General features: G+C 37.0%; 1 protein-coding gene across 2 annotated transcripts in view; it reads right to left on the reverse strand.

Annotated features, from left to right (window-relative positions):
* aox6 (aldehyde oxidase 6) overlaps positions 1 to 18,366 on the reverse strand; it is a 64,279-nt gene extending 45,913 nt beyond the window's left edge. Inside the window, exons 1-11 of one of the 2 annotated variants that reach the window (XM_088606883.1) lie at positions 18,293 to 18,366; positions 17,383 to 17,453; positions 16,652 to 16,709; positions 14,599 to 14,695; positions 12,673 to 12,781; positions 11,175 to 11,301; positions 8,880 to 8,941; positions 7,874 to 7,951; positions 4,623 to 4,703; positions 3,641 to 3,785; positions 2,387 to 2,479 (exon numbers count right to left, since the gene is read on the reverse strand). In XM_088606883.1, coding sequence (XP_088463009.1) covers positions 2,387 to 2,479; positions 3,641 to 3,785; positions 4,623 to 4,703; positions 7,874 to 7,951; positions 8,880 to 8,941; positions 11,175 to 11,301; positions 12,673 to 12,781; positions 14,599 to 14,695; positions 16,652 to 16,709; positions 17,383 to 17,439 — 907 coding nt within the window. In that variant the 5' untranslated portion in view covers positions 17,440 to 17,453; positions 18,293 to 18,366. Of the gene's footprint in view, positions 1 to 2,386; positions 2,480 to 3,640; positions 3,786 to 4,622; positions 4,704 to 7,873; positions 7,952 to 8,879; positions 8,942 to 11,174; positions 11,302 to 12,672; positions 12,782 to 14,598; positions 14,696 to 16,651; positions 16,710 to 17,382; positions 17,694 to 18,292 lie in introns of those variants that run through there. The other variant, XM_088606881.1, reaches the window with a different exon arrangement.
* Positions 18,367 to 18,866: the final 500 nt, after the last annotated feature.

The following is an 18,866-nucleotide window of genomic DNA, read 5'->3' on the forward strand; positions in this document are numbered from 1 at the left end:
GCACTGGCTTCTGGTCAAATTCCGCATAGACTTTAAAATCCTCATGCTCACCTGTAAGGCTTTACATGGCTTGGCACCTCAATACCTGTCTGAACTTTTATCGCCCTACTCCCCACCTCGCAACCTCCACTCTTCAAATTCTGCCCTCCTTACTGTCCCCCAAGCCTGTCTACATTGTATGGGCGACAGGGCCTTCTCCTGCTATGCCCCCAAGCTCTGGAACTCTTTGCCCAAGGATATTAGAGAGTCACCTTCTCTAAACTCCTTCAAATCTAGACTCAAAACCTTCTTCAGAAAAGCCTTTACTTAACTGGTTCCATTCTTCACCCCTCTGCTCTTCTTAATACCACCTCCCACGGTCTCCTCTATTGTTATTGTTGTATTGTTGTAATTATTATTGTGTCCTATCTTGTGAAATCTTCTTATTTATTGTTGTAGTCTTCTTATTTATTGTTATTGTCATCCTGTAAAGTGCTTTGTGAAGCCACCTTTAAAGGCGCTATATAAAATAACGTTTATTATTATTATTATTATTATTATTATTATTATTATTATTATTATTATTATTATTATTAAGAGAGGCACAATAGCAAACAACACATGAAGGAAGAGGCAGTGAACTGTATCACACTCCGTGCACAAGTGTGCAGGCTCTCACTCATACAAGTTACTATAGTGGAATGTGATGCAAACACTCAATATGAAAAGAGTTGTACAATGCCTTCCTCCTCACTCTCTACATTTCTTTGTGTCGTTTGTTTGTAGTTTTGAAGGCTTTTGTTATTCCAAATATGGGTAACAATTCACATGCTTCATAGTACTGGATTTTCATTAAAAAAAACATTTGTAAAAAAAGGTACAGGTGTAATTTTTTTTTTTTGCACAAAACAATTCTTGCAGTCAGTATAATTTCCAGAGATACCATAACTTTGTCAGTGGTCCCAAAGTTCAGTTAGATCTGTGTAGGTACAGTGACTATCAAAAGCATTCACTGATTTGGACTTCTCTACATTTTATTGTATTACAATATGGAATCATAATGTATTTAACTGGTTTTTGTTCTTGTTATTATTGTTATTGATTGACAGAAAACACTTTTTAATGTAAAAGTGTAAAAAAATTCAGATCCTCCTAAATTTATTATACATATAAAATGGAAAAAAACTGATTGTATAAGTATTCACCCCTCTTTGAGAAATTTTTTGGTAGAGGCACGTTTTGCAGAAGCTACAGCCATAAGTCTTCTTTAATAAGTTTACAAAAGCTTTGTACATTTGGACACTGCAATGTTAGCCCATTCAAAAATTGCTCAAACTTTCTCAGGTTGGAACAGCAATTTTCAACTCCTGCCACAGATTCTTGATGGGTTTGACAGGGCCGCTCCAGAACACCGGCTATTTTTCTTTTTAAACCTCTCCAGCGTGACTTTGGCTGTATGTTTTGGGTCACGAATCTTCTCCCAAGTCACACGTGTCTTGCAGATTGCAGCAGGTTTTCCTCCAGAAGTTCTCAGTACTTTGCTGCATCCATTTTTCCTCCAGGCCCTGATGCAGTGAAGCATTCCCATAGCAAGATATTCCCACCACCATTCTTCACAGTAGGGATATTGTTCTCTAAATGACAAATATGGTGCTATCCATTTAGGCCAATTTTGGTCTCATTAGACCATACAATTTTCTTCCATGTGGTCTCATAGTCTCCCACTTGCCTTCTGGAATAGTGTAGTTGAGATTTGATGTGAGTTGTTTGCCACTCTCCCATGAAGCACAAATTTGTGAGGCACCCAGGCCTCTGTTGTGCTATATTTTCTAGATTTCTTAATTATTGACTTTACTGTGCTTTGGGGATATGTAAGGTCTTGGAAATTTTCTTATACCATTCCCCTGATTGGTGCTTTTCAATAACACTATCCTAGATGTACTTTGTAAGTTTCTTTGTTTTCATGATGTTTTGCTAGGAGCCGCACTAATCAACTATGGAACCAAGAGACAGGTATATTTATCCTGAACCCATGTGAAACACCCTAAATGCATACAGGTGGACTCATTCAGCATATTTATGTGATTTAAAAAACATTTGGTTGCACCAGGGCCTATTTAGGTGTGTCATAGTAAAAGGGAGTGAATCCTTATGCTCTTATTTTCTGTTTTATATTTATAATTAATTTAGGAAGATCTGTAGAATTTTGTTTTCATTTTGATATTATAGAGCGTTTTGTGTTGATCAATGGCAAAGAAATTCCATTTAAATACATTATGATTCAATATTATAACACAGTAAAATGTGAAAAGGCCCAAGGGGGATGAATATTTTTTATAGCCATTGCCCAGAGGTAGTTTTGCAAAGAGAGTTAGAGAACTTGTAGATCTTGAAATTGAACACTTACCCTCTGTTGTTTTCATGACATTATATAGCTCTGAAATTCTGGTGGGAGAGATGATCACAGGGTGTAGTATACCTTTAAATTTTATTTCAGGTCCTTTAAAGACAACATAAAACATTACCAAGGTTAATCCTGCAATTATGTAACATTTACTGCAGCCCTACCATTACCATGGTGCGGGACTTGTTAATGAATAACTACAGTACAGATTATCATTGAAGTGACAGGGAAATGGAAGGCAAAGTTTGTACAATTGACCCACTATTCACTGAAATGTCCAAGTTTTCCAAATTAATACTCAACAAAATTAATACTTTCAGAAATTTGAAAAGAATGAGTGGATTTACTCAAAACAGGCCCCCTTAATAAATAAGCAATCACACATGTACAGTACAATGAAACAGACATAACTGTATTCAAAATAAAAAATAAAAGAAATAACATGGGGAAATAAAATATATGCATTTCTTTGCAGATGGAAATTATTGAATTAGTTACAGTTATAGGCATACAGAGAAAATAAGCAGGTTAAATAGCTCTGTAAGCACTGCTTAGTATTCATATCAAGTTGTCTCACAACATGCTTTTATATCACATTTTAAACACAGATTTAACTTTCAGCTTATACACACATACTGTACGAAACAGATACACATATGCATGAAAAGCCAGATAAGAAAAACTGCTGTTCTATCTTCACTTTGAACTCTGCTCCTTTGGATATCCATATGCTCTCAGATAAACTGCATCAATGAAATCAGATAACCAGGAGGCCTTGAGGGTTTTAAAAGAATAACTGAACCTTTAATACAAGATTATTTTACAAGTAATTATCATTTTGTCTCTAGTTAAACTGTGAAAATACTAAACATTTTTCATGTTTTTTAAAATTTCTAAAAGGGAAGGAAAGAGCATTTTGACTTAAAAATAAATGAATCATAAAAACTGTATAGAATTTTCATCACACTAACTTTACTACAGTTCCTGTTTGGAAAAAAAAATGTAAATGTAAGTGTTGAAGTAATATATTGTTCACTATGTGTAGTCTCCATTTTCCCTGTCTTCGTATTCAAGAAACCTTCTAACAAGCTTCTCTTTCTAAAATACTGGCATATACATTTACAAAGAACAATTCACACAGAATAAAACCCTGTAGCCCAATAACATATGAAGTACCAATGGAACGAACATATGACAAAACGATTTTAAGATGTTAATGTGAATACATTCCAAAAACAAATTAGCATTAGGGCTTACCAATGTTAGTGTTTCCTATTACGAGAGGAGCATTAGGGTAACTGGACTTGAGCTGGATAAGCTCTTCCAAGGACACAGGGGAGATCCAAGTTATCCTCTCTCCACGGAAAGTGAGGCTTTTTCGTTCTTGCTTTTCAGCCATTATCTAGAAAGACAATATTATGGATAGAGCCTTAAAGACAGTACTACAGACCTCTTTCATTTAGAATTTCAGAAGAAAGAAGAAAGATGGAATCCTAAACAATATTTAGTTTTACAAAGCCAATAAGAGAATGACTGAGGGAAACTAAATATCTGCAAAGAATCTGGAATTAAACTGACTTTGTAAATTAAATAATAAAAACTTCCTATGAATCTTGTCTTCTAAGTCACATTACAAAGTCTTTAAAAATGAATGAAAGTCTGCACATATGCATATACAGTATGGCAGTAAATAGCATCAAAGCATACTTTCCTACGAAAAGCTTGAGATTTGTATTAATTCAATTCTAAATACATGTTCCCAGTGAAGTGTACCTGTGCTGACACAGATTAAACAAAGAAACAGCTACAACAAAAACTTTCCAACCTTCCAACAACATTCAAAATTAATTTAATCAAGATTTCTAAGTATTATTAACCCTGACCAGGTTAAGAAACACATCATTATTTACATCTGTGGCTGTCTAAGTGCTATACCCCCAAGTACAAATTACAGAGTAAACAATAGAAACAGCTATGGGTTTTTTCGCTTGTTTCAACAGTTAGTTACTTCATTAAGTTCATTAAAGCTAATTCACACTACACTTCAATCATAGTAGAAAAGGACATAAAAGAAACTAAAATAAATGTAAAATGAATGTAGTAAATATAATAATGCCAAGTCAGATCTACAAAACTAAACAACAAACATATTAATAAAATCACTGATTTATATAATGATCAACCTCATGTCTCGACAGAGAAGTCTTAAAAACACTACATTAGATCAAGTCTGACTTACAATGAGTTCTGGAGGAAATATAAGTTCCTGTGTTGGATCCAAAGGTATAAGATCATCTTTGTTGAATAGCTCTGAGAAGACCTTTGAAAGACACAGGGTAGGTTTAAAATATTAAACTTGCAAATATATAATTAAAGAACTACTTGGGTGATTGTATATGATTGTTGATGATTATAAATCCTCTGTACTGTGTGGGAGTTGACACTCTGAGGGAACTATACAGCTGAGGTGTTACTAGGAAGCTTCTATACAAGGCATACATTTTGGATTATGTGTTTACCAAGAGAGGTCACTGAGCCAAAATAGTTACCGACAGCCCAATTGTTGACTGCAGGTGTCAGTAGGGGTATTCAAACTCCAAATGATAAATAAAAACCTTCTGGGGGGAATCAGCCTGTAAAGATATAGGTATTCTGAAGCAAAGACAGACAAAAGAAACAGCAACTCTGTATTTTCTGTTTGTGTTTGACTGTGGTTTTTACAGTCCTGCCCTGGAGAAGACAAGAGAAAAGCCATCTCAAAGTGTAGACAGGGCTCCAAGAAGGAATTAGGTTTTGTTTCGGGGTTTCATTTTAAATAATATACTCTTCTGAAAAACATAGACATAAATGAGTTGAAACAATGGTTCTGTTATAGTAAAGATGGATTCTTTACTATCATGACCATCTGAGACAAATCCTTTGTGTCTCCAGCTTCACATTTTCTTTAATTCTTGATTTAATTGTACAGTTTTTATCTCTGTATGATATACTATATATCTAGTTTGAAAGTACACCTTTCCTGGTCTCTTATGAATTCCAGCCTTCACAGCATATATTGTCCTGTTGGCCTCAGAAATAAACAATTACAAAAATACCCAAAATAATTAACGTGGTATGTGGAAGTATTTGGCTTGTCACCCCAAAACACCTGTTTATGAATCCTGGTCAATGCATAGCCCCCACATAGGGACAATCTTTTTCCAATTATAGAATTTAATTGGAAACTGTTCCAACTTTCATTGATTTCACAATGTAAATTACAGTATGTTAAATATTAAATTAATATTAAAAGAGAAAGTTGGGCTGTTTAACAAAACAAAATAACTCAGCAGGATATATAAAGAAATTGTATTTTATTATAGCTTGTTGTGAATGTGATTCGATTTTTTCAGGTTTACATCCACACTAAAATAATCAATATGTGATGCAGATTTCTGCAACAAATAATCAGGAAAATAAATTTCCTCAATTTCCCATTGGGATCAATAAAGTCTTATCTATACTATCTAAAATATTTTAGTTATGATTTTGATTAGGAAAAATACATTTCACACACACTGTACTGTAGTGGCTTTAAAAACCTGCACTATTGTTTCAGCATATCTGTGGATATGACTTAATGTGATTTGTGTGTGGCACATCAGGAATTGTAGTCTTTGTTCATCTATTTGATTCATGTGGCCAACATTTTAAAACTACAGTTCACACACTGTGAAGCAAATATGTTCCATTAAAGACCATACCATCTCATAAGGATAATACATTTGGACCACCTTTAATCACACAAATAATATGCTGAAGAAGATTAATGTGTTTGCTGCTTTTGTATAGAGATATAAAGATTTAGATTTTTCACACATACTGTACCTAGTGGCTTTAAAACCCTACACTATTGTTTCAGCATAACTGTGGATATTACTTTACGTAGTTTGTTTTAAAACAAAATATAAAACATTAAAATTTTAAAAAATAAGTTATTAATACTACTATAATTCACACCTGCATATGAGATCACAGTTTCTGTTTTCATTATACTGAGGGTGTGAAGATTCAGTGAGCACAGGGTTGCTATTTAATTTATAGCATAATCACTGTAAGTGACCACATTAAATACTGTACTTTGATGCAGAAAATGCTTATGAAGAAGGTGTAATACTTTGTGTACTTTATTTTATTTTTAGCTGCTACTCCCAGCCATATACAGTATGTTTAATATACTTTTATTCATACATACATCATACATTAGTATCGTTTATGATGTTGAGAGAGGTTATGCTTCTACCAAAAGTTAACTTTAGTAACAAAATTCTATATTAAGATAAGATCACTTTATTAGCCATACACAATTTCTTGCATTAGGAACTTGTCTTTTCATATACCCCAGTTTGCTCTCCATGAGACACACAGACAGGGAAGGAAGCTTGGGGTCAGAGTGCAGAGTCAGCCATTATACAGCACCCCTGGAGCAGCTGGGGTTAACGGCCTTGCTCAGGAGCCCACTGAAGTAGGATTCCTCTGCCAGCCATGGGATTTGAACCAGCAACCTTCAAACCACAGGTGCAGATCCTTAGCCACACAGCCTCTGCTCCACCCAGAGCACTGGCTAAAAGCCAGCAGCCATATCACCCTGCAACTCACAACTGGCAACCCACTGAAGCTAAGCAGGTGTGAGCCTGGTCAGTACCTGGATGGGAGACCTCCTGGGAAAAACTAAGGTTGCTGCTGGAAGAGGTGTTAGTGGGGCCAGCAGGGGGCGCTCACCCTGTGGTCCACGTGGGTCCTAATGCCCCAGTATAGTGATGGGGACACTATACTGTAAACAGGTGCCGTCCTTCGGATGAGACGTAAAACCGAGGTCCTGACTCTCTGTGGTCATTAAAAATCCCAGGGCGTTTCTCGAAAAGAGTAGGGGTGTAACCCCGGCGTCCTGGCCAAATTTCCCATTGGCCTTAACCAATCATGGCCTCCTAATAATCCCCATCTATGAATTGGCTTCATTACTCTCTGCTCTCCTCCCCACTAATAGCTGATGTGTGGTGAGCGTTCTGGCGCACTATGGCTGCCGTCGCATCATCCAGGTGGATGCTGCACATTGGTGGTGGTGGAGGGGAGACCCCATTACCTGTAAAGCGCTTTGAGTGGAGTGTCCAGAAAAGTGCTATATAAGTGTAAGCAATTATTATTATTATTATTATTAATATTCCTTAACACTTAATATTCCATATTAAATGTATTTAAAGGTGAAAAACAGTAGATAACCAGATTAAATGATGCTGGAACATGGTAAAAAACACTAAATTTAAATACTGTGTGGTTAGATTACAGCCTCCACCTACAACACTGGTAATATTTAAACATTTAAAACTGAAAAGGCAGGCAGCTGGGATCACAGCTCAGTTAATGGAGAGACTGAGTGAAATAAAAAAATGTTAAGTTTTTTGGGCACAGGGGATGAAGTAGGAAGGTGCACAGAGGTAAATTTGTACTCACATTTTCTTTGTCTTGACCCAACAATTCTTCATTTAAGCAACAATCCCCATTGCTGTTTGTTTGGCAACAGTTGGATGCCTCAAGAAAAAGAAATACATTTTTTATTTGAGCAATACCACCATTATACAAGTAGGCACACACATTAAAAAAAATAAAAAGAGGAAAGTCAATTGAATGAAGGTGATCTTCATAAGAAATAAAAAAAAACTAAAAACTAAAAAGTGTGTAAAACCTGAAAAAGGACCTTAAACAAATCCATGATCATCAGTTTAGGGCTTATAGAATTACCAGTACAGATAACAATTCTCTCAAAGCATCCATACAGAAAAGTTTTATGGACATTGACCTTCAGATTCCTAAAACAAATTGTACAAAATTTCTAAATCTGAACTATAATCTAAAAATTTTTTTTTCACAAAATTATCCCTTGTATTTGACAACAAAAATCATTAAAAAATAATTAGAGTTTACTTAAGCCATGTAGTGATGTAGTACTATCTTACAGTGACAATGTACTTGGTTTGATTATGACCTTAAACATCTGTTTCCAAGGAAACATGCTTTAGAGATATCCCATCACTCTACTGACAAGGCCTAGACTTTCTTAGCTTATAAGATCAGACCAAAAATATGCTCAAATTAAAAATACAAAAAATAAACAGCATTATAGACATATACCCAATATTCTAGAACATGAAGAGCAATAATCTACACTGTAGCTATAGCAGTGTCATATCGTTTTCTCAGTTTTTTCCTTAAATCAGACCAAGTTATAGTTGGCATTAAGGGATGTGTGGTTTTCCTGACATGAAACCAAACTGTCAATACTTATCACAATTATTTTTTATAAAATGCTACCATAGAAAAATGTATATATATATACAATATCTCAGCTTAAAACCATTTCGTATAATTTTTACTCTGCCAATGGAAAGAAATGCTTAAGGTACAAAACTTTAACACAATATGACATAGGAATATAGAATAGCTCTGCTTCTTATCTTACCCCACAAAATGTCTTATATCCATCTAAGATAGGTCGGTATCCAGTACAACGGCACAGATTACCTGAGAAGACACAGGAATCCTGTTAGTTAAGGCCTAATCACACGGCAATGAGGAGGAATATTAAAATAATGTATTTTGAAACTTTTCAAAATTTAATTAAATACATTTTGCATTTAGCATTTGGCATTTTTGTTGCTACTTGACAAATTTATATAGTTTCCTTTTATGTTGCCATGTAACTGACAAACCACACACATCAGATTAATGAAGATGGTAGTTGTCTTCTTACGATGTCAACAGCTTTTTTCAGATTCTCAATTATTTCCTTTGGGAGTTTATTTAACCTCCAAACAGCTTTTATGATTGCACATCTGGGTTAAACTTTCTTTTATCCCATTTATCTGTGGTGGCGATCACACACTGAGTTCTTGCATGAAACTCTTCATTGGCACTGTGATAATGTTCTATGAAGCGTAAGAACTGGTAGGAGAGGAGGTGGTATTTCCAACGGTTTACAGTCTCTTCCCTCTACAAGTTCAACTCAGGACATACTAGAGGGACTACATCTCAAGGGCTGGGAACATTTGGGAATCTCGCTGGAGGAGCTGGAATGTGTTGTGAAGACGAACTGACAATGTCCCAATCTGCAGCTGTGACCACTACCTGGACCAAAAGACTGCAAAAAAAGTGACATGCCTGAATGATTACCGCCCAGTAGCATTAACATCTGTGGTGATGAAATGCCTGGAGAAGCTGGTGTTGTCACACATCAACTCCTCCATCACAGAGTCCCTGGACCCCCTGCAGTTCGCCTACCAGAACAACAGATCAGTGGATGATGCTGTCTCCCTGGCTCTGCATACAGCCTTGGAACACCTGGACACTAAGAACTCGTATGTGAGAGTGCTGTTTGTGGACTACAGTTCAGCATTTAATTCCATCATACCCTGTCAACTGGTGACAAAGCTCAGGGGATTAGGTCTGTGCAACTCTGTCTGCAACTGGCTGCTGGACTTTCTTATCGAGAGACCACAGGTGGTGCGGATAGGCAATAAAACATCAACACCACTCACCCTGAGCACTGGAACCCCACAAGGCTGCTGTCTGAGTCCAAGGTTGTACTCCCTATTTACTCACGACTGCACAGCAAGACACAGCAATAACCGCATCATCAAGTTTGCCGATGACACCACTATAATAGGACTGATCAGTGATGATGACGAGTCCACTTACAGGGATGAAGTTGTACAGCTGCTTAGGTGGTGTCATAGCAATAACCTGGACTTGAACATAAAGAAAACGAAAGAGCTAATAGTGGACTTTCGGAGACACAGGCCACACACTCACAGCCCACTCAGTATTGATGGAACGGAAGTGGAAACAGTCACCAGCTTTAGGTTTTTGGGAATTCACATCTCTAAAGATCTAACCTGGACTGTGAACACTGACTCTATCATGAAGAAGGCTCAGCAGCGCCTTTATTTCTTGAGGTGCCTCAAGCGATGGGGGATGCCAATACATGTGTTGGTGAACTTCTACCGCTGCACTATCGAGAGCATCCTCACCAACGGGATCACCGTGTGGTATGGCAACACCTCTTCGCGAGAAAGAAAGGCACTGCAGAGAATGGTCAATATGGCCCAGAAGATCATCGGCTGCGGTCTCACCGAGATTAAACAGCTCTATGAGGACCGCTGCCGTGGTAGAATTCTGGCCATCACAGAGGACAGTCACCACCCAGGGCATGAGCTCTTCACCCCACTGCCCTCAGGCAAGAGATATAAGAGCATACGGACACTTACCACTAGATTCTTCAATAGCTTCTATCCACAAGCAGTGAGACTGGCGAACACATTTAGCCATCCCCCTCGGACCACATCTACACCATCACCATCTACCTCATTGTAATTTATTAATTGTACGTCTCCAGTCATTGTTTACACGTCTGTATTGTTTACATTCAAACTGTCTGCATGTTTACTTGCACATTGTCTATTGTTTGTTTGTACATTGTCTTGATGCACTGTTTGCACTTTGTTTTGTTTTTTACACTTGTTTTATAATCGAGAGACTTTCTGTAAGTAAGAATTCCATTGTACCAGTACCGGTTACATATGGCAATAAAGTTCAAGTTCAAGTTCAAGTTCAAGTTCAAATAAATAGACAGATGCCATTATTTGTTTTAAATTTATGTTTATGATACTGCACATTCAGTAATCCTTTTAATATATGTCAGCAGAGTTTAAGTCCTTAAAGTTGAAAGCCCAGCCTCCCACCCTAAGATCAGATATACCTCCGAGGGCCTCCTGAATGTCCTCCATGGTGGGTTCTGGAATGTTCCTCAGCAGGGTGTACATTGACATTACCATCCCGGGGGTACAGAACCCACACTGAGAGCCGTGGGCCTTCGCAATCCGCTCCTAATCAAAGAAAAAAAAATAAACATCCCACCCTCAGATACACATTATACTGTACTGTCTCTTAACCATAACATTAAGCCTTATGGTTTAATGTTTGGTAGGGCTATGAGCAGTATCTGCTATGATGACCAAATGTGACTTATCCCAAGCTGGTTTCCAGGCACTCTCCAAAAGATTCCCTAGTACCCAAGTAACACAGATGAGATGCAGATGAGCTGCTATGCTATGGAGTCCTTAAATAAAACCACTGTATCTTTTCCATTTTACATTATGAGATGTGTCATATATAAGGACTTGCAGAAATATAATCTGGTTAACAGCAAGACTACAGTAGTTATTTAATGCACAGACAGAAATGCATTAAAATCCCTCACTGCGGGTTTGGGCTGTTGGGCACTACACACTACACTGGTAACAAATGTGCTTGGTTAGATGTAGAACTTGTACACAGTTGTCTCCTGACTGATTAACTGTAATACCAATCTGTGATACACATGTCTAGAAATGTCATCTGCTAGGTGTTTGCCCGTGCTTGAAATACTCTCTTTGCTGTTTATATAGCTTTTTCTATTCCTCCTATTCTTGTAATAACTGCAAACAACACAAGTGTACCAACTACAACAGAATCTATATCACTGATATAAATTAGTTTGGTACCCTTACTATTTGAGCATTCACCATTTATCTTTACTTTGTTTCCAATTTAAATTGTTTTTCTTGTGTTTAATTTAATCTTTTATTTCACCAGATCATTAATTTCAGAGCATTCATAAAGTCAGCCTACAAAGTACTCATTTATACAGAAGGGCTAATAAAGTACTACAGCAATCTTGATGAAGTACTCGGAAGATCACATGACCTCACTTCAGAGGTCCAGGGTCCTGACAGTTTCTCGACACTGTAGAAGTCCGGACCTTTTGTTACCTACAGTGCCCTCCAGAATTATTGGCACTCTTGATAAAGATGAGCAAAAAAGACTAGGAAAAAAATGTCTTTGTTGTTTATCAGCTTGATCTTACACTGAAAATAAGAGAGAAATCCAACCTTTCAGTGAGGTAAAATTATTCAAAGAAAACAAAATCCTTATAAAAAAAATAAACAACAAAGATATCTTTTCACAGCCTTATTTTGCTCATCTTTATCAAAGATGTCAATCATTCTGGAGGGCACTATATGTAACACTCTACACTTGTGTGCATCTAAAATGGCTGGAAGCACATCACTACATGTGTTAGTTTTTTTCAAGGAATAACCAGGTCTTGTTCAGATCAATCAAATACCAAATCAGGCTAGATGGGCGGAATGCCTCTTTGCATTTGTAACTATGTGTATGTTCAGAGAATAGTTATCTTCACTATCAGCTCCTTTTACCTGCACTGGATGGATTCTGGTCTTTGTACTTCCAATCCCTTCCACTGTAGTAACAGCAGCCTCGGTCAGCAAACAGATGGGAAGTAAACAGGCGTTGGCAGAAAAATTACTTTCAAAGTTAAGGGGACTCGGTCAAATTTAATTTAACATGCTACTACTGCAGTAAGTAGTAACGTATATTAATAAACAAACCAAAATAATCAACAGGCTTTCATCTTACATATACTGTTAGAATTGAAAAAACGCTTCAAATACAACCTTAAAATAACTTATACTGAAGACTGAATGTTTTTCTTTTTCTGGAGACACTTTCTTAAACAGCCCTGCCATGATAAAATGAGCTAACATAATAGGTACACAACACACCAAAACACCAAATTAAGAACAGATATACACTTATCAGTTGTGCTGTGGATGTGAAACCACTGTGCACATGTATTTTGATATACCAATGTTGGTACAAAACTGCACAGTGATCTATTAACCCTTGATACAAGGGAATTAAGCAGACACCTCTGACTGGCAGGGACCAGTACTGCCATGGGCACCTTAGCTAGGTAGAACTTTCTGCCTACATAGAAATGGGTTTCTTATTTACCTCATGTGAATTCCATAAAATATCAGCCGACTGAAATACTAATATATGAAATACTAATTTTTACTGCAAGCAAGCATCTCATATATATATAAAGATCCATCTTTACAAAGACCTTTCTGTAGGTCACTGCCGTTCTTGTTTAGCATTAATAAACACCCTTTCACTATGTTTCAGCTGTGGACCCTTCTTCGGGTGGCCTAAAGAAGGCTCCACAGCCAAAACATTTTGTTTCTCTTTTTCTCTTTTCAGCATGGAATAAACCTTTACTTGTTCCTTTGCAGCCTACACATGCAGATGCAGCTACCTACAGTACATTAACCCTTTTATTATAATAATAATAATTGCTTACACTTATATAGCGCTTTTCTGGACACTCCACTCAAAGCGCTTTACAGGTAATGGGGACTCCCCTCCACCACCACCAATGTGCAGCATCCACCTGGATGATGCGACGGCAGCCATAGTGCGCCAGAACGCTCACCACACATCAGCTATCAGTGGGGAGGAGAGCAGAGTAATGAAGCCAATTCATAGATGGGGATAATTAGGAGGCCATGATTGGTAAAGGCCAATGATAATTTGGCCAGGACGCCGGGGCTACACCCCTACTCTTTTCGAGAAACACCCTGGGATTTTTAACAACCACAGAGAGTCAGGACCTTCGTTTTACATCTCATCCGAAGGACGGCGCCTGTTTGCAGTATAGTGTCCCTGTCAGTATATTGAGGCATTAGGACCCACATGGAATGCAGGGTGATCACCCCCTGCTGGCCCCACTAACACCTCTTCCAGCAGCAACCTTAGTTTTTCCCAGGAGGTCTCTCATCCAGGTACTGACCAGGCTCACACTTGCTTAGCTTCAGTGGGGTGTCAGTTGTGAGTTGCAGGGTGATATAGCTGCAAGCAAGCATCACAAATATATATATATATCTCATATATATTTTACTACGATTTGTTTTCTACATTAATTTTGATGTGACAAAAAGGCAAAACTTTAATTTTCAAATTTTGTTTCATCTCCTACATGCCATCTGGAATAACATCATGTGGCCTTTTCTCAGGAGTGACTTCTATATAGCTGCTTCCCCACTGAAGCTAAATCTATGTAGTGCTGCAGAGGTTGTGCAGCCTGTTATGCTCATTTGGCTACTGATATTTATTTTACAAAGTTGCCTTTTTGGATCTTACAAAACTGCTTTTTAAGGAATCCAAAAACTAGCAGAATCTCCTCATATTTGTCCAGCATTTCAGTACAGGAAATTGCATAATATTCAAGACAATATAAACTTTTTGGTGTAAGCCTTAAGCGTTTTTCACAGAAAGGATACAGAATGCTTTTGGTCTGAGGCTGGTATTTTGAGACCATGACAGTGCAGGCACCACAGCCCCCTCCACCACAGGCGTACTTTGTCCCAGTCAGCCTCACTGGAGAGACAGAGGAGTCAAGGAAACACTTTCCTAGGCGTTTCATAAGTAATTTAAAATGTCACACAGAGACAGCAATGTTGCAAGAAAACAGAACAGTCCTACAGAGTAACTAAAGAGTCAAATTCCAATTCAAGTTCTTTCTTTCCAATATACTTCAAATTCCTCACTGTAATTTAATTGGCTTGTAATTCTTTAGGTCTCAGCCATGTCTTGAACATAATGAAATGCCATTACAAGCAAAAATGAAATAAGGCACAAAGTTTTTTCAAATATTCTTCCTCTAACTTTCAGTACAGTAGCAATTATAACAGCGAACAACAAGCAAGATGAGATTCCCTGCCTTTACATTAATTTTCAATGTGTGCATTATTTTTAGTATGTCGTTCAAAATGACATATTAGTCAATCCTGACAAAAGAATTAAAAATGAATTCTGAAAAAATCTTAATTTCGCCATCATCAAAAGCATTATATTTAGTCTGCTCCCATGAAAAAATATACTGTACATGGTATTTCTAATCTAATTTAAACTACTTGTGACCTGAACTAAACCTTGTTAATACTCCAAACAAGGCTGACTTCTTCAGTGTGTAAAGGGTTTTTTTACTCCAGAGAAATGTCTTGGAAACATGAGTTTAGTAGATTATTTGTTAACTTTTCTGAGTATTACATTACATACAGTAACTTTCATAACTTTCCCAATTTAAGTCTTGGGATTTACAAATTACTATCAAGTGGTGTCGTCCTGAAAGCTTCAATATCTACAGTGAATCACTCCTCACTTGCATAACTCACTGGAGTTATCCTAATACCAAGAAACAACAAAAAAAGCAGAAGCATTACTCATTACTTCTGGACAAAAAGCAAGTCGGTACACATACAGTACAATTGTTTGCAAATACAGTACAAACGATCTACAAAGAGGCACAGCGTTTTATATTCTTTATACTACTGTAACACCAGCTGCTTGTGCTATTTCATTAGACTCTGTAGACAGAGTGGTTGAAGATTAGGTTTAGGCTGAATGTAAATCTGAGGAATGTGAGTGCTTTAATTTGAAGATCTGCATACAAGTATGACTATATCCTTGTTGTTCCTTCCCACACTGTTCCCACGTGTCTGACCTTTGCCTGTGTGTGTGAGTGGAGGGTACCCCTGGTTAAGATGAGAGACAAATTATACAAGCAGTGTTCACCCGATGGACTTAGTGTATTCCAGTTTTGAGACTTGCTAGCCACTTGGTAGTACCACTATAGTTTTTACGTAGAACAGTATAAGAGAAAATATATTTGTTAGTCTGTTCATGAGTAGAAATTCCCTTTTGACAATACCGTATGTAGCTTGCATTTATATAGAGTATGTTGTGACTTGTTCAATGGAAAGTAGAAAAAAAAACTAATTCTAACATCAAAGGCACCAAACATCTAGAGATATTCCTAAATAGAAAAAAATAAAAATTTAATATTGAAGTGGGACATGTATATGTCTCACTTATCCAGCATCACAGTATCACCACTTAAGCACATTGTGAGAGGTGTTGATGGGGTCTGTTAATTTAGCCTCAAACAAAAGTAACACTAAGATGTCATAAAGCTGACTTGCTTTAGCAGCTTAACGCTACACAATAAAAGACAGGAACAACACCCACAGACAGGATAAACCAGACCAATGTCTGCTGCATATCAAAGGGTAGAACCTAGAGCAAGACAGAGTAGGACAAGAAATAATTACATATCAAAGAACAGGACAAACAAACTTTCTTCTGACTGTATATAAGAGCTGGGAAACCCTTGTGGTTTGTCAGTTCTGTGGGGCAGACCCGGCGCGCGTTGTTGGACTTATTGAGCTCAATAAAACTGAATCTGCACCAGACTGTCCTGCTCCTCTGATGAAGAATATCAAAGGAAACAAACATCTAGAGATATTCCTTAACCTGTTACATAAAGAAGGATACATTTTTCCCGGATGTAGGACAGTAGAGTTGTTTCTGGATCTGCATTCTTTTCCACTACCTGTCAAGTTAAGAAATTAATTTATTACTCACAGGTGTAGATGATAGCTTTCTGCATTGCTTATACACCTACAACGTAAAGAAAATGCAATATACAGTATACTGAGCATCAAAATAAACATATTATTCTATTTATCCATGTCTGTGTTTAGCATACAAATTTTAAATATTGATACAGTACAGTATGTTTTGGGATTATTTTGATTTATTGATTATATGATTGTATATTTTATAGTATACACCCCTAAAGGTAAAAAACAAACAAACAGTAAAGACTATATAAAATAACGTATTTTAAACCCATTAAGCTTAATCAAACAGCAATACAACAATTATATCCAGTATATCACTTAGATTGTCATTAAGTAGAAGGCTATAGTTAACAGCGCTAATGTAGGCTATCCTTACATTTTATCATTTAAAATGATAGCTCACGATAAAAACAGAAAAGTGAACCAGTTGCACATTGCCCTGTACTTGCAAAATGTTTTTAAAGTTTATTCTGTATTCGACGTTCACTGTTCTACACTACACCACAGAATAAGTACAGTACATAATCTGCGCTCCTGCATCTTGCAATTATTTTTCTAACTTTGTTTTAAAATATTTTTATACTAGAGTTTTATCCATGCTTTTCAGTTAGTAACAGAATAAAATGCAAAGCAAAACGTTACCTTTTTTCCATTCACAAAGAATACCAGGTTTTCGGATCTGTCTTTCGCCGCCATCATAACAGACCGTCACACTTGACGCGAAAAAAAATGTTTTGCTCGAAATGTTTTTATGCAGCAGTACTGAAATTCTATTCTACTGCGAGAGGGAGTGTTGTCACAACGTAAACTCAGCCAAAGTAATCTGACACTTAATGTCGTTCGTACTAAACTAGATAAGTGGACTTGGACTGATATTATCTATACTGGCCTTTTTGAAAATTGAAGCTTTAATTTCCTTGCAGTGCATTTTAAATCGAACATTGCATTACGTCTGCGTGATTTCACTTTTCTGTTTAGCTACTGTGTAAGTGAACGCTTTTGTACAGACAAAACGCCGCTGTTTTCAACATGACCTCCTTTGATGAAATGTACTTTTGGTTATGTGAATATGGTTGCTATGTTTTTTTTTTTATTTTCCAACATCAGCTGCACAGGAATGTTAGGATAGAAAGAGGAAAAGGATTGTTTTAAACATTAGCAAAACATAGCAGCACATCAGACTTGATGTACTTTAGCACATTTAAATAGACAATATAAACCTTCACTTGTGAGTGCTGTAATTAATCAATGTATATGGATACTAATCCGCCGTTCACTAGACAGAGCAGGATATTAAAACTACGTAAACTGACAGACTTCCTTTGTAAGTTCAGCATTACACTTCTTACTGTGCAGGAAAGTTAATCACCAATTTTCATCTCAAGTAAACTTGTAAAGCTGAACTCACAAATTAACAGTTTATTTTAACCGCATTTTTATAATCAAAGTTAAAGGATGAGAACATGGGAGTCATGTTCCACCCAGTAGTAGCTGCAACGATTGTTTCATTAACATTAATTTATGAGGCTCAGTTTGCTCCTTCAGCACTCACCCGACTCCCTTTCTGAAAACAGCATATTCTCGAAGCGAACACAGGGGAAAAAATCATGCAAACTCCATATACTGTTTAATTCCACACGGCACTGGAGTCTATTAAGTTTTAAAAATATGATTGAATTATTTTTAAACACTGTACTCCAAAAATCCTTTAACAAGGTTTGCAACAAATACAATATGGATGCTTTTAAAGTTTTTGCACAATGTTGTATTCATTATTGCAATTTGTGCGTTTATTAAATTGCACAATTTAAATTCATTAAATAAAACAGAGCTAGCCCTATCCTAGCATGGGTTCAGAAGAACAGAGGCAGAATCTTGTCTCAGAATTGCTCAGCATTTATCAACCTTTATTAAAGCCGGAGTTGCCTTACAGCGCCACCTCGTGGCGGTGTACATCAGCAGCAGGGCCAACTCCTCCACCCCATACTCGCGTTCATGTCCCTTTCCATTCTACGGTTCCTGAAGCTGGTGCAGAGGTGAGTACTCACTCCCAGACACCACACTTTAAGTACAGTATAACAGAATTTAACGGCAAGAAGAAGTAATTGACTTGAACACAGGATAAA

The sequence above is a fragment of the Lepisosteus platostomus genome, chromosome 14 (genome assembly GCF_059453375.1).
Source record: "Lepisosteus platostomus isolate fLepPlt1 chromosome 14, fLepPlt1.hap1, whole genome shotgun sequence".
NCBI classification, from domain to species: domain Eukaryota; kingdom Metazoa; phylum Chordata; class Actinopteri; order Semionotiformes; family Lepisosteidae; genus Lepisosteus; species Lepisosteus platostomus.